The sequence below is a fragment of the Leptodactylus fuscus genome, chromosome 7, assembly GCF_031893055.1.
Source record: "Leptodactylus fuscus isolate aLepFus1 chromosome 7, aLepFus1.hap2, whole genome shotgun sequence".
NCBI classification, from domain to species: domain Eukaryota; kingdom Metazoa; phylum Chordata; class Amphibia; order Anura; family Leptodactylidae; genus Leptodactylus; species Leptodactylus fuscus.
Window position 1 is genome coordinate 90,761,742 of NC_134271.1, and position 13,693 is coordinate 90,775,434.

Below are 13,693 nucleotides of genomic sequence, written 5' to 3' on the forward strand. Positions count from 1 at the left end.
CACAACACCCCCTAACTTTGCTATCACACAAGCACAGCAAACTTTCTTGGAAAGTTTTCAAACTCTGACGTCACCTTGCCGGTAAGGGGGGGTCCAGGCCAGCCAATGAGAGCGGAGCCGTGTGACTCTCCAGCCAATCAGCGCACAGTGGACAGTTCCGCGGTGCTGACGACCTTCAGGACTCTAGAATAAAAATGACTGGAGGAGACAACAAGTGTTTGCTGGAGAGAGGCCCATTGTGCAGGCTACACGGAGAGCGGGGCACCGCCACACTGCAGAACCTGCACAGGACGAGCCGGGGAGAAGCGCAGCACAAGTGACCGAGCCTGAGCAATGACAGCCTGAGAGGTCACAGCAAGGACTGGTGAGTACCGGCACCTCAGCCCGGCTCATTACTCATGTGCATGGCAGTAAGCGATAGCCCTGCAGCAGGGGGAGGGGAGCCGCAGTCACTCTGCTGCCTAGCATCTCATACACAGCAATGGCTGCGGAGACTGGGCTCCTGTGCCTCTACGGTATACAGTATATAGATGGTGGTAATGCAGCCCCCTCCTCTCCTTTGTAAGGCTGAAGCCCCCTGTGCATGCATGGCTGCCTCATTCTATATCTCCTCAGTGATATATATAGCTTATGTATATGGTGTGCAATGTATATAGGGGTCTGCTATATATTCATATGTAGCTGTAGTGGAATCCATGGGAAAATGTATGCAATGATGTAATGCTTTAGCTATGCAATGCCCCTTCTCTATATCAAGTATATACATTGTGCAATGCATATATCTATATAATAGTTTATGTGCTTGTGTACTGCTGCAAATATTGGGGAATATCCAAAGTGCATATTACTGTAATGATCCCCTATAATGCATAGACTATATTGTGCATATTTTAGTCAAAGTGTAGTAACTCCCCCACAATGAATATACCAGGATAAAGATCTCTAATACATATATTATGCATATATAAGCAGCATGATTTTCATAGTCCATATAGTAGTGTAATGCCCTCCACAGTATGTATATATTAATATACATAAACCATGGTTTTCAGTCTATAGATTCATGGCCCCCACTTTAAAACAAGCGTAATAATTGTGATGCACTGAACCCCCAACTAGTGCACATTGCTGTAAATCCATAACTATGCATATTATACGTAGAGATCCCTTTCTACAGCGAGTACAGGTTAATAGCAGGCTCAGGTAATCATTGAGGCTGTGGTGAGCACCCTCATGAGGCGGGAAGCCTGACTAGAGATTTAGGGCTCCTTCTCCCAATATCAGAGGTCAGCGTTTACCTAAATACATTCTGCCATTTCAGGAGCACAGCCAGTGTGAAGGGGACTCTGGACAAATTAATGCAGTGACGCCGAGATGCCTGGAACCATTCGGTGGGAACCCCGCTCGCCAGAGTACCAGTCTGAAAAGCAATGCAAGAAGACCTCATTTGCTTTTTACCAGGCAGTGCGAGACCTGCTGCCAGTGTGGGTACTAGAGGACATGCGCCTCATGGAGGTGCTACACTGGGAGGAAGGAGGTATTGTGAGCTCATATACACCCTCGGAGGCTCTGCTTTATGCCCTAGTACACGATCACCAGCCTTATGCTCGCTACTTACTCAATCACTTCCCAAATGATGCCCTAGCTGTGCCAAGCAAAAGCTTCAGCTGCTGCCAGTCTGGAGCACCTCACCTCAACATGGCTGTGCGCTACAATCGGCTGCAGATCCTGCAGGAAATCTTGCGCACCCTCCGGACATTCCCTTCCGAAAGTCGGACTGTCTACATCAACCAACAAGGATGCCAACGAGTGGAGGGTGGCAAGACACCCATACACCTGGCTTGTGAGTTGCAGCGAGTTGACTGTCTAACTTTGCTTCTGGGCCATGGTGCCTGTCCATACATTAAAGACTGCAGTGGCAAAATTCCCCTAGACTGCCTCATACAACTCATACGGGACAGTCCTCAGGATATGCATCTGAAAAGGTTGTGTTTGGACTCCGTGCTCCTGTACATGCCAGGAGGAGTGCCCCACTCCACCAGGCAGCGGCTTCAGGAAGAAGTCACAGTCTGGCAGGAGGTGCTGGGAAAGGACTTATACAGATGGCTGACTGGCATCTCTCCCCCTACTCTGTTCACCATTTCTATGCAGACTTTGCTCAGGGCCCTCCCTGCTGACAGATTCCCTGAGGCCCTGGAAGAGATTTCCCTACCAGACTTCTTAAGACCCCTTGCCTTACAAAAGCAAGTTTTAAAATAGAAATCTTATTTATACAGGAAGAGGTGTGTGTGTGGGGGGGAGGGGGGGCTTGTGCCATCCCTACCAATATAGGAAAGTTTTCAAAGGATAAATGTCTAAATTTAACATGACCCAGCTCCAGAGTTGTCTGTAGGATTAAATATAGGGACTTTATAAACTACCTGTCACTAGGTTCCTGGGATGGGGCTGACAGCATATGATGTATCGTTAACAGATGCCCAATTCTGTATTGGAATGGTGTTGTACCACATACATGGCCCTGGCTGGTATTACTAGTATAACATTTCTGTATTAGACACCCCTTGTCTCTTCCCTCCACCCTTTAGTAAAGCTGCTTTTTTATTACATCAGGGCAACAGTCTGACCATTGACTCTACTTTGCATCTCTGAGGGAGCCAGAAACTCACTTTCTGTCTCATCAGAGGTTCACGTTTCTGCTGTAACCCCCTATGCTTTATACTGCACTTCTGCTTGTTCAGAATGGTTTTGGTGTAGAAGTTTAAAGGGGCAATCCAGTCACAAGGCATACTAGTAGTCTTCATTTTCTGTCTAATGGTAGATATTGAGAAAAATTTACTTTTCCCTCTACATCAGAAAACTGGCATAGATGGGAGTAGTTGTTTGCATCTTTGTGGTATGACCCATTTTATTTTTGTGCCAGAGATGCACCACTTTATCTTTCGCCACCCCATGTGCCTTGCAATTTTTATTTTGTTTTTTAAAGTGGATGGAGCTGGGTGGGCACCAAAGCAGGCAAGGTTGCCTTAGCCTAAAATATCTACTATAATTCACAGCAAAAAAACTGAGTGAATACTAGCAGAAATCCAAGCCTGTCCCTGACTGGTGTATATTTAATTTCTGGCGCACGGGGACATACTGGGATACATCTGAATTATTAAGAGGCCAAAGTATCTTAATAATTCAGCCGCATCTCTTGCCAGCAGAATTGATTAAGATTATTATTTATATAGCTTTTACAATGGCCCAATAATTTGGTACATGCCTAGTTAGTTAGAGTTGGATTAAAGGAATTTTATAGCCTAATTCTACCTTTTAGCTGAGGTTATACGCTACAGAAAAGTTGAATTTTTTTGTTGCACATTTTGCTGTGGTTTTTGAGCCAAAGTCAAGCGTGGCTTCAAAAGGAATGGGAAAGTATAAAGAAAGGGTGGCCTCAGCCTTTGGGAGAATTACACAAGTCCGTACATCAGAATGTGTTCCTCACAAGGACTTCTAGCTGTTTGAATGTATTTGTTGCATATTTGCACTTCAGTTTTAGACTTTCACTGTTATATTTTTGCGTTTATTTTATTTAAGCGCAAGGTCGAAGCTAGCTTGGAGTTCTAGCACTGAATTGTTCACTGGACTGGACAACAGGGAGTGAGACCCTGTTACTACCATGCATTGTTAGTTTGGTATTGCAGAAGCTTTCGAGCAGTGATCTTTCCAACCTTCTAGATGTTGAGCGTTGTAGTTTTTCTACAGCTACAGAAAACTACTCTAGAATTCTGCTTTAAAACGTGCAATTTCTGAATCGGTGGATAACTCTGAACCATGCACAACTCAGGGTCTGGGGTACATATATACATATGTATACACTTGCACTTTTTTCCAGCAGTGCACTGTTCTGTAGAAGATGGCACTGGAAGGGAAGATGCAGTATATTACGGAAGCACTTTACAAAACTGTACTATAAAATGTATATATAGTGCCTGGGTGCACATCTCCGTTTACCTCAGAAGCTTTTGGGTACTATACTTTATGTACTTATTTATTGACTGTCTTCGTTATGCTGAGAAATAAAATATAATATTATTATGTAGCATTATTACATCAACCTCACTGCTTGGGATCCTTGGGGTACATAACAATTTAAGCAGTACTCGCTTCTTTTAACGTGATGCTAGATTGCTAGGATATGCTATCCCAATCAAAGGGGGTCTAGCCCTATCCCAATCAGAGAGGGTCTGGCCTCTGGGACCTCCAGCAATCTTGAGTATGAAGGAATTATAGCGATCGTTTAGCAAAGTTTTCCCTGCAGAGCGGAAATTACAGCCATGTTGCAGCTTCCTGCTTGATCGTGGCCAGGGTGCCACTGTGAAAGCACTGCACCCTTTTATCAGGATTGGTGAGAGTCCCAGAAGTTGGACCCCCACTGATCATATAGAAACAACACACTTTACATTCTGCAACTTTTTAACATACTTATCCATTTAGCTCCTAACCGTTTGCTGGAATTAAACCTTGTCCAGGCTTGTGCAACTATAAGTTTTAACAATAGATCCAATGTAGCTGTATTCCAGAAGAAACTTGCCTGTGCTGAAGGCTATAATGATTCATACCCTCAGCCTGGTGAGGTTTTCTCACTCTTGCTATAGAAAACAATACTTAGTCACTACAACAAAGCAAAGTGGTCCTGAAAATAGTGGGAAAAAAAATGAAACAAAAGTACACCATTAACTAACAGGGATTATGTCAGCAAAAGGATAAGTTTTCTAGGGAAACCTGTACAATTTAAAGGAGCCTCTAGTACCCTGCTGGGTCACCTATAGCATGCATACAAGATACAGTTGGGTATGGAGGCATATAGGTTCTGTATAATAGCCTGAAGCACATTTTCTTACAGAGGTTGTGGTTGTGCACACTCCTACCAAGTGATATCCCAGCTACTCCAATAAATGCTCACAGTTGGCCTCATGTCACTGCTAGCCATTGTGGCAGTGTCTCACTCCACAATAAAGGCAGGATTGAGGCATTTCCCACAAAATCTCCATACTGGAACCCAGCAGTCATCGTATGTCAGACAGAACCTGGGTTAGTTGCTGAAAATGACACAGTTCCAGGCAGTAGCAGTCAATGTTTCTCGTTCATGACACCACTGCAAAAAAAGGTGACAGTTGCAGTCTGTCAGTGGCAGAACATGTAATGGGTACTGTGATCGCAAGATTCCTTCTGATAAGCACTAGGACTTGGTTTGGGCAAAAACAAGGCTGTGAAATGAAGGTTGTTGGCAAATCAAACGATGGTCAGTTTGTCAGAAGCTGTGTGCCCTCACATAACCACTGCTTCTTTCAACTTCTAATGTCAGAATGCCCTAGATAGTGGACAGTTTATTAAAAACACCATCCTGCTTCTCTCAGTCCTATGATGCGCCCCCTCTCAAAGTGTGCCAAGTGAATGTCCTAAAGTGCATTATAGAGGCATAGCTAACAGTCAGCGATCTCGCCATCCAAAAATAGCCTCAGAGTATGTCTGCTCCCTCTTGTGGCAAATCTGTGTCTAATCAGACCACATCTATCATTATTTACCAGAGACATCATTGTTGGGGGCATATTTTATTTTTTGTCAAATTCTGGATATCAGAAAACTTTACTATCCCTTGAAACATATTGTTGTTGCCCTTCAAATCTGTTAGTATAGTGCTATATAAAATAAAAGTTTAATTATTCTAACCCAGGGTCATGTGATCAGAACCAGACCCCACCATGGGCACTCCACCTCCTTACTCCTCCCCCATGTTCAGGTAGTTACCTTTGCTATGGGGGTTGACTTTACCATTATAATGTTCTAGTCTGCCAGTCCCAATAGCACAGGTAATACTAGTGAATACAGAAGAGGAGGCGCATCATTCCTTTTCGGAGTCAAGTCAGATGTTAATGTAGCCTTCTAGTAGTTCAATGTCCAGGACTCCAACCAACACCTCTTACCTACACTTAGACACTGTACAAAGCACCAGCTGAGTAATACTGACAGCCAGCAGAAATACCAATAAGCTTCATTCACATAACAGCATAAACTTTTTAACTTCGCCCAGTCTAGTGCATTTCACCGACTATATAAAGGCAACTATTTTCACTAGTATAACATTAATATAAACAAATCATTAAGCACTAGAATGTCTGAAGTCTTCTCTAAGAATCTATTCCTAGAAATATAAATATATACCATACACACACTGTATATTTTTGCACACTATGGTGTGACTATTGTTTATTATTGTCTTCTGTCTTGATCACACCATCCAGCGACATAAAGCATACTATGTATTGACAACACAATGGCCTCACATATCTGCTTATCACTAGAACACACAAGGCTGAGCCATCTCCCAAAGTCACAAAACAGGACACAAAAGGCGTAATTTACTGTTATCTGCCATTCATACTTTTCCCTCTACAACCAAATACTGGCAGATTTTGGTTTCTATACATATTTTATTTTGTATGTTGTTGTTATTGTGTTACCATACTATTCCTTGTAGTATATTCTCCACTTAACCCATTGAATCAATATTACTGACCATGGGCAAGTGAGGAGATTGGGGATGTAGTGCAAAACATTAGATACAAGACATCACACAGACATTGCTGCTGGGAACCATTCCACAGAGTATTGCAGGAGAGGATCTTGTAAGGAACAGTGACCTGTCCACTTTTAGCAATGGAAAGTGCCATGTTTGTAGTTGGCAGTGACCTATTCAGGCAAGTGATACTAGTGAGGATGATGAGAACATCAAGTGTAGAGGGGAATAAAGGCAAGTTGGTGGACAGGTGTCTCCAGCAGCACAGAGTATTTCACAAGTGTGCAAAGTGCTGCTCTGTCCACTAACATAGTAATACTAGTAATGAAAGGGATGCAGAAAAGAAGAAGAAGTGTGCAGATAAATACCTGGCCATATATGTACCATCTTGCTAGTTATATGCAGATTCCTCTATACTACAGCAAATATCACACCCTGCTTTAATAGCATGATAGTAGAAAAACACATATTGCGGTATATTTACAAGTATATGAATGGTGCAAGAAACTGCTGTGTTTTGGACATGTCCCAATTGGGAGAGTGCTGCATGTATAGATAAGGTTCTGGGTAACCATCTAGAAGTGGCGGGAAAGAGGTAAACAAGTGTTTCAATGGACACCAACCAAAAACAAACAAACAAAACAACACACACACACACTTTGCCTCTGTATTACAAGGAGTCTAGGAGGTGACTACCCCAATAGCTGACAGAATGGCTGCTGTACGCGTATACAAGGGCAAATTTCCGACACTTTTTTTTTTTTTTAAAGCAGCAAGTACAATCTATCTACACAAGGCATATTCCGCATTCCTATGAAGGTTATATCTCAGCTGGTTCTCACCTGGCCAGTTCAGTTCTATCTGCATCCAAATCATTGCACTTGGTTTACAGCAAAATTAAACATCTTTCAATCCTGTACAGTTTAAGTCACATGGACAGTGAAAAGTTGGACAAACCCCACACCGGCTACATTATGGGGTTTATTAGGTAGTTTGAGGCTGCTTGTCTTCTTATGGTCTCCACAACCTGAACATTACTGCCTAGTTAGCTTATGTAAAGGCAAAATTTAGTCAATGTTTGGGACAGGAAAATTTCATGTAAATTCACATTTACTGGCCTTAATTGAAATGAGCAGTGATTTTCAGCATTGCAATCCTGCAACCAGCAAGTGAGCCCCTGCATCTTACATTGACATTGAGCAAAGGATTCATTCACAAGTGGTTAGTGAAAACTGGGCCATAAATTAAAACAAGATATCATGACCAGCTGGCAGATGTTACGTTGTCACACAACTTGATGGGGTTGCACAGTTCCCGTTTGCCAACAAATTTTGAACAAAAGTTAGGCTAGGTTCACATCTGCACCAGAGTCTCCCTCCTGCAGAAACTGGAGAAAATTAGTGGAGAAAAGTCCTGCATGGAGGAATGTTTTCTCTGCCGGTTTCACTATGAAAATGGTGGACCCCATTATAGTCTATGGGGTCCATAGGTAACCACGCTTTTAGTAGTCTGGCTCCCCTTTGTTAGGGTCGCCTGAAGAACCCAAACGGAGAGCCATGAGTAGATGTGAACCTAGCCTTCAGTCAGTCAGCAGGGTTTAGCCTAAAATGGCCTGTTCCGCTGTATAAAGTTTATTTTGCAATGTCAGCTCATGTTTTAAAGAGGTTGTCCGGGCAAAACAATTATTTTTAAAATAGGCCGGGGAGGTGAAAAAAATGCCCCCCCAAAAGCTCGCTTCGCCACAGTGCTCTGATGCCCCCCCCCCCCCACACGGCCGTTTTTTATTCTGTTAAATTTATATGACAAGCATTTCTCTGTAAACTTTAACGTGGTTGTACCAAGATACAAATTGTACAGTGCTGCGGAATATGTTGGCGCTATATAAATAAAATTCATTCAAAGTCAGCCCATAATGACAGACTAGGGGATAACGTCATGATCAGTGGCGGTCCAACTACTGGAACCTCCACCAATCCTGGAGGGCAGAGTCAGGCAGAATGGGCAAGACAGGTGCGATTCTGAGCTCAAATCAGAGGGGAACAGCGTCAGAGGTCAGAATTAAACCTGTTGCCTGCTCTTGCTTGACATTACCCACCTGACAGTACAGAGCCTGAACAGCATATGAGGCACCAAAACTTACACTGATGGCTAGAGAAAAATTTCCAACCCTGCCAGATTCAGTGGAACAGGACCTTTTAAATGGTACAAAGAGCTGCATGTGGCATTAATGGTGAAAGTTTTTTTTTTTTTTTTTAAAGTAGCTGTTGACCCCAAGAAAATAAAAATGCAACAGAGAGTTTGTGAATCCACTGTAAGAACAGAGAAACAGCAGACTGCTACATGTGACTATAGCCTTAAGTGGTTGTTCTGTGATATCAACCTCTTTCCATACCCCTACTAGGACATATGGACGTCAAAAAGCAGGGTCCACTTGGGAATCCTCCTATATGATGCAGAATGGAGAGCTGAAGCTTTTTCCTTAGGTTATAGGTTTATCCCTTAATCATGCTTTAATTTAACCCCTGATAGTTTCAAGACGTTCAGTTAAACTGTAGACAGAACACAGTCACATAAACGGCTCAAACGCCAGAGTCGCAGGAACTAAAACCACAATCTTGGTCTCATTCCAAAAACAGGGTCCTTGGCTTTAAAACAAAACCAAGATAATAAACCAGTAGATCTAGAGAGAGCTCACTGGTTGAAGTGGGAATGTATATACTCACAGCTTTCACATCAACTTGTGTGCAGTGGGAACACTGAGGAAGAAGAGAAGGATTTCTTATTTTCATGTCCCCCTTACTTCAGATGACCCCCAAAAGGAAGAGATGCCATTAACGTATACCACTGATGGTATCACCCTCCATCATCAGAGAGTACATTTGCCATTGAATCCTTAGATGCAGCACCTAAGTGTTTTTACAGGTAAAAAAAAAATTTCAAATGTAGACAATTTGTTCCCTTGTTCATGAAAAAAAAAAAAAAAAAAAGAAAAAAAAGAAAATTAAACACACACATACATAATTGGTATCACCACATCCATAGCAACCCCTAAAATAAAATGAGTGCAGGATTTATTCTAAATGATGTATGACAAAGCATTAAATTCAGATGACAGAATTGGCGTTTTCGGTTCACCTTACCTCTTTGAAAACAAGAATTAAAAAAAAAAAAAAAAAAAAACAAAAAAAACAACTGACAAAAAAGTCATATGTACCCACAAAATACAAGGTCTTGTAAAGCTACATTGATATAAAATTTGAAAAAAAGCTACGAAACCTGGAATGCAGCAAGGGATAAAATTATAAATTAAGGCTAAAATAGGTTACGCTAGGTTCACACCTGCGTTCGGGTCTCCGTTCTGTGGTTTCCGTCTTCTCCTGTCAGATCGGGTGCGGAGGTGAGCGTTTTATGCTCTCTGCCGCGAAACAGTTTTTTTTTTTCTTTTTTAAAACCGGACACAGAGTACTGCATGTCAGATTTTTTTTTAAAAAAAACAGTTTTGTGGCGGAGAGCATAAAACGCTCACCGCCGCACATCTTTCAAACCTATTCAAATGAATGGGTATGAAAGAGTCCTGCAGGTTTGCCTCTGTTTTTGTGCAGGAAATGGAAACCTGCAGAACGGAGAGCGGGCGCAGATGTGAACAAGCCCTAAGATCTCTAGTGCCTTATCTGCATTTTAACTTTTTTGTGATATGTACCACCATAAATACTAAATCTGTAATTTAAAAAAGTGACATTTTTGGGATGGTTTTTGCAATTTTTATGTGACTGTTAAAGGGTTAAAAAGGGCTAGTCTTTGTGACAACCTCCTGCAAAATCAGCTGTGTTATATGCGAATTTTGCTGTAGATTTGTATCCTTTGTGTTGAAATTGGTGAAACTTGCAACACGTAAAAAAACATGCTGTAGACTTGCAAATCTGTACCATACCCTCAAATCCACAAGTAATATGCCCCATGTGAGCCCAAGGCATGCGAGAACCCTGCTGGAGAAAAATAAGAACGCCATACAAAATAACTTTATTATTTTATTTAAACAACAATAATAAAGGACTGTTAAAGGAAGTCATATAAATGAGTAAAGCTAAACACCTAGTGAATAATAAATTAGCACAGGTTGTATCCACTATAACTTCACAGTTATATAGAACAATATACATTTCATTAAGATTAAAAAAAAAAAAAAAAAAAAAAAAAAAATTGAGGTCACTGTAACAAAATGCATACTGCTCATAAAGCCCAGTGAATTACGTGCAGATACATTCATTCAGGGGATTGACCCTTCCTACACCCATGGATGTGCAATGTTTTATACCACCTTTAGCCAGCTACATTAACTTGTAACAGCGCTAAACTCAAGAACTGAAAACCAACACCGTTTGGCAGAACAGGAAGCAAAACCTGACAATTGTGATTATGTATCAAATGGCAAAAAATGTGCAAGTTCATCAAGTGCTAAAATGTTATGAAGGTGCAGAGGCAAGAAAAATAAAAAAGAGAAGGCCCCAGTAAATATGTCTTCAAGTTGTCATAACCAGAATTTAATATCTCATTTCTATATCTGCTCCTGGAAAAATATGGTGGTGGAGAAGTGCCAACATGGTTACAGCTCCGACAGGGGTGGCCCCGTAACTTCTGAATGAGGAGCCTTATTGTTTAGGCATTGAAAGAGGAAAGTGAGTGACCCTGTTGGCCTTTACCAAACTTTCCCAGAAACAGATATAAGAAAGATAATGATAATTGTATTGAATGAACTTGACAGATGACAACTAAGGAACTACGGGACTTTATTAGGTATGTTTTTGTGGGGGAGTTATCTTTAAGATATGTTGAGTTAAGAGGGATAGGTACAGAAACAGTTAAATCTCTTAACTAAAATTCTTATGTAGTGTTTTTCAAATAAGGACCGATCCATGTAAACTGTTAACATGTCTAATGACATAAATGCCATTGCCTTAAAGACTGCATATACCATCATCATTATGATCAGACAGGGGAGGGCAGATGAATGATTTGGGGCTGTGCTCCCTTTACTGTTTTGCCTACAGTGGCCACAGCCACCTGGCTGTGCAGGGAACTGCAACACAGACTATTCACTTTAATAGAGCTGTATTTTCACACAGACATTTGACCTATGTCCTGGATCAAAGAGGCCACAGATCATAATGTTATGGCAATATATATCAATATGTGATGGAAATTCACTTTTAAAAGTCCAATATTGGAAATTTTTAAAACCTTTTTAGCCCTGTAGTACAGGATATACTGACATGTACTGGATGGTACAGTCATCTACCCGACATTATTCATGTTAACGTGTTGCCAAACAGATTTCTTGGGTGGTTATGTGGCAGATTGACCTTCCAATTCACACACCAGCTGGAAGCCACTGGGTTCAATGCAAGTCTATGAACGTGTTCTATCCAGGTTCTTGCTGATTTACATCAAGAAATTGTCTTCCAGCTGGTGTGTGACTTGGCAAGTCAGTCTGCCAATCACAAGATCAGCCAAAAAACCCATTTGGGGATGGGATAAAGTGAGAGATGATTGGGTGAGTGCCTGCACCATTCATTACACATCGCTATACTCTACATTATAAATTCTTTAGCCCTATAGTATAGAGCTTTACACAGCACCTTCACTACTGACAGTTGGCAGATGGATGCTGCAGCTAGTCTGACACATCACATTTCAAATGCAGCTTGGAAATTATAATCTGATGGTTTAAGATTCAGTGTAGAAAGACTGGATACCAAAACCTCTGTACAGGTGTCCAAAAAGAAGTAAACCATATCAGAACAGACAGCAGCCTCTTCCTGTATGCATATATCTAATAATATCACAGCTGATAAGAACTGCTCTGTGTATCTATCTATATATATATTACAACTCTGGATTCTGTAACAAGAGCTAAGATAATGTAATGTGGAAATGTTCCGGACCAGGCAAAGTGCTGAGTGTGTTAATAAGGACAACACAGGCTTTTTAGCAGCATAAGAACTATTATCACCAATATTAGCAGCCGATTCTCGTAGCAGCCCTAGGTCAGATTACCTCCCATTCATCTTCGAAGTCTGACTGCGCCAGGATGTTGTCGGACTTTGGAATGTTAGGGTGATGGCTGTAGGTCTTTGTGAGACGTTGAAGGAGGGACCCAGCGTTGCTCACACCCCATAGCTCGTCCTGGGGTGTTGCTGAAAAGAAGTTATGAGTTGTCAGTAGATGGAACATTTAACTTCCTTGATAAATGTACACGAATTTTAGACAGTGGTCAGCAGAGAATCCTAATACAATGCTACAATGCCACTGCCTGTTTTGCATATGGGAGAAAAAGTAGAGCTGAGATCAAAGCCCAGGCAAGCTAAGACTTTTCCACTCATTTGCAGATGAATAAACTGGTAATTCACAAGGGGCACCAAAGCTAAATAACAGACATATTTGGAAATCGTAGTATCACCTCTACAAGGTACTGGGTTTAGGTTTATAACCAATTTACTACTGACAGACTCCCTTTAACTTAAAGTGTTGGCTCCGCCCAAGTGGGTTATACCCTCTCCACAGACAGGAAGTGAATCAGTTTTAGCCTAGTGTCCACAGGAAGCATACCTTGCTTGCAGGTCTTCTGCGTTTTAATTATTTTAGTTGTCATCTCTCTCTTTTTCTCTTTCAGAAGAGTCCTCAGTGTGCACAATCACATTAGTTTTACCCCCCTCCCGTGGGTACTAGGAGTCAGGCAGCTACGGTTCCCCCACACAGGTCTGTGTCTCTCCTCACTACTTGTCAGCAGTTACAGCTGGAATGCCAGTAATCCCACTTGGAGTGCAAGTTTACTGAAGGGTTGACCCTGAGAGCATCCAAAGACATCAGGGTGTGTAAGCTTCTCTTCCTAAACCCTCTTCTAGCTAGACCCTGTCTCCAGTGGCCCCATCCTCCCTCTGCTTGCCACCTAATGTCCCTCCAAGTACACAGACATGCTGCAGCTGTGTCTCAGCTGCACAGTACTTTCTCTTCCCATCCTCTTGGACTGCTTAGGGACCTTCTATGGTACTGTGTCCCTCAATGATATAAATAAGAAAATTAGATTTTTGTATGGTAAAATCCCTTTCTCGTTGTATTCATTGGGAGACACAGTTC

The 13,693-nt window shown here is 41.8% G+C and overlaps 2 protein-coding genes across 3 annotated transcripts in view; one reads left to right on the forward strand and one right to left on the reverse strand.

The window, feature by feature from the left end:
* Positions 1–202: 202 nt before the first annotated feature.
* Positions 203–4,081, forward strand: ANKRD9 (ankyrin repeat domain 9). The gene is made up of 2 exons (XM_075282460.1): positions 203–364; positions 1,322–4,081. Exon 2 carries the CDS (start codon positions 1,375–1,377, stop codon positions 2,257–2,259), a length of 885 nt encoding a protein of 294 aa, XP_075138561.1. The 5' UTR covers positions 203–364; positions 1,322–1,374; the 3' UTR covers positions 2,260–4,081.
* A 6,533-nt stretch (positions 4,082–10,614) lies between these two features.
* Positions 10,615–13,693, reverse strand: part of TECPR2 (tectonin beta-propeller repeat containing 2) — a 68,304-nt gene continuing 65,225 nt past the window's right edge. For both annotated transcript variants that reach the window (XM_075282483.1, XM_075282482.1), the window contains one exon: positions 10,615–12,753. In XM_075282483.1, the coding sequence (XP_075138584.1) occupies positions 12,605–12,753 (149 nt within the window). In that variant the 3' untranslated portion in view covers positions 10,615–12,604. The remainder of the gene's footprint in view (positions 12,754–13,693) is intronic.

Coding starts and splice junctions, on each gene's coding strand:
- ANKRD9 (XM_075282460.1), top strand. CDS start 1,375: ATGCCTGGAACCATTCGGTGGGAACCCCGCTCGCCAGAGTACCAGTCT.